Genomic DNA, 1,058 nt, shown 5'->3' with positions numbered 1-1,058 from the left:
CAGGCGACACCGCGCTGGACTACCTGTTCATGACCTACCTGCCCCTGCCCTTCCTTGCGGGCCACTCCCTGCGCCTCGCCCTTCGCTCCCTTCCCGCCCCCCTTCGCGATGCGTACGCCCACCCCCAACCCTCTCTCATCTTCCTCTTCATCTAAGCTCATCCCATCCCCATTCATCTTCTCTTCATCTTTCTTTGTGCTCTTGCATTTGCTGGATGAGGGCAGCATCACCAAGTTGTGTAGAGAGTACTCGTACGAGCTGCGGCCTGACCTGCCCGTGCTCGACAATACGGAGAGGGCCTTTGGCCGCGTAGTGCGCCAGCTGCTTCGCGTCGGCTGGGCCGTGGCTGGCCTCCGCGTCCTCCCCGCCCTCGTCAGCCAGCTCACCGCGCCTTCATCAACCTCATCCCTTCTTTCTACTTCTACTTCTTCTTCTTCTTCGACGTCGTCGCGGCGCCCGCCACCGCAGGGTGCGGCCCAGCCACCACCCGAGTCGGGCCTTGGCCCAGGTACGACCCACTACTCGCAAGTAGCGCGAGCTGCGCTGGGCTGAGCTGAGCTGTCTTTCTTCTGCGTAGGAACGCTGACGGCCTGGGTTACGACGGGCATCATGGCGGCCGGGCAGGGCGTGTGGTCGGGCGACCAGCTCAGCACGACCCTTCTCCGTTACAAGACCGAACACCCGGCCACCTTCGTCCCCTTCCTGGTACTTGTGCTGTGTGTTGTAATTTACGCCATGTTCTTGTGTGTTGTGTGCTGTGTGCTGTGTTGTGTGTTGTGTGTTGTTGTTTGGTCCACTCATGTCACACCCGCGATATTTGCAGTTCCCAGAGCACTTCGACGCAGGGCACCGAGTGCAGGACGCCGTGGAGGGAGCTGCCGAGTGGCTCGGCATCACGAGGCCCTCCAGCAGAAGGTACATTTCTCGCCGCGTGCCATTACCATGCGCCACACCCTGCGGAAGTCACAACACAGTCAGCTGAGCTGCATGCGTGCGTGTGCGGTGGTGTGCGTGTGCAATGCATACATGTGTGATCAACGCGCCAGGCGCGAGAAGTG

At 61.2% G+C, this 1,058-nt stretch overlaps 1 protein-coding gene across 1 annotated transcript; it reads left to right on the top strand.

Moving 5' to 3' along the window:
- Positions 1–2: 2 nt before the first annotated feature.
- On the top strand, positions 3–982 carry ACA1_152990 (uncharacterized protein; the record flags this gene model as incomplete). Its single annotated transcript, XM_004353576.1, has 6 exons — positions 3–112; positions 225–372; positions 469–508; positions 578–705; positions 824–915; positions 964–982. Coding segments are annotated over 6 exons (537 nt in total), but the record flags the coding sequence as incomplete, so codon positions are not given.
- Positions 983–1,058: the final 76 nt, after the last annotated feature.

Source organism: Acanthamoeba castellanii (assembly GCF_000313135.1).
Source record: "Acanthamoeba castellanii str. Neff unplaced genomic scaffold scf7180000084720, whole genome shotgun sequence".
NCBI classification, from domain to species: Eukaryota; Discosea; order Longamoebia; family Acanthamoebidae; genus Acanthamoeba; species Acanthamoeba castellanii.
The sequence above is the reverse complement of the archived record's forward strand: the minus strand, read 5'-3'. Positions and strand labels throughout refer to the sequence as shown.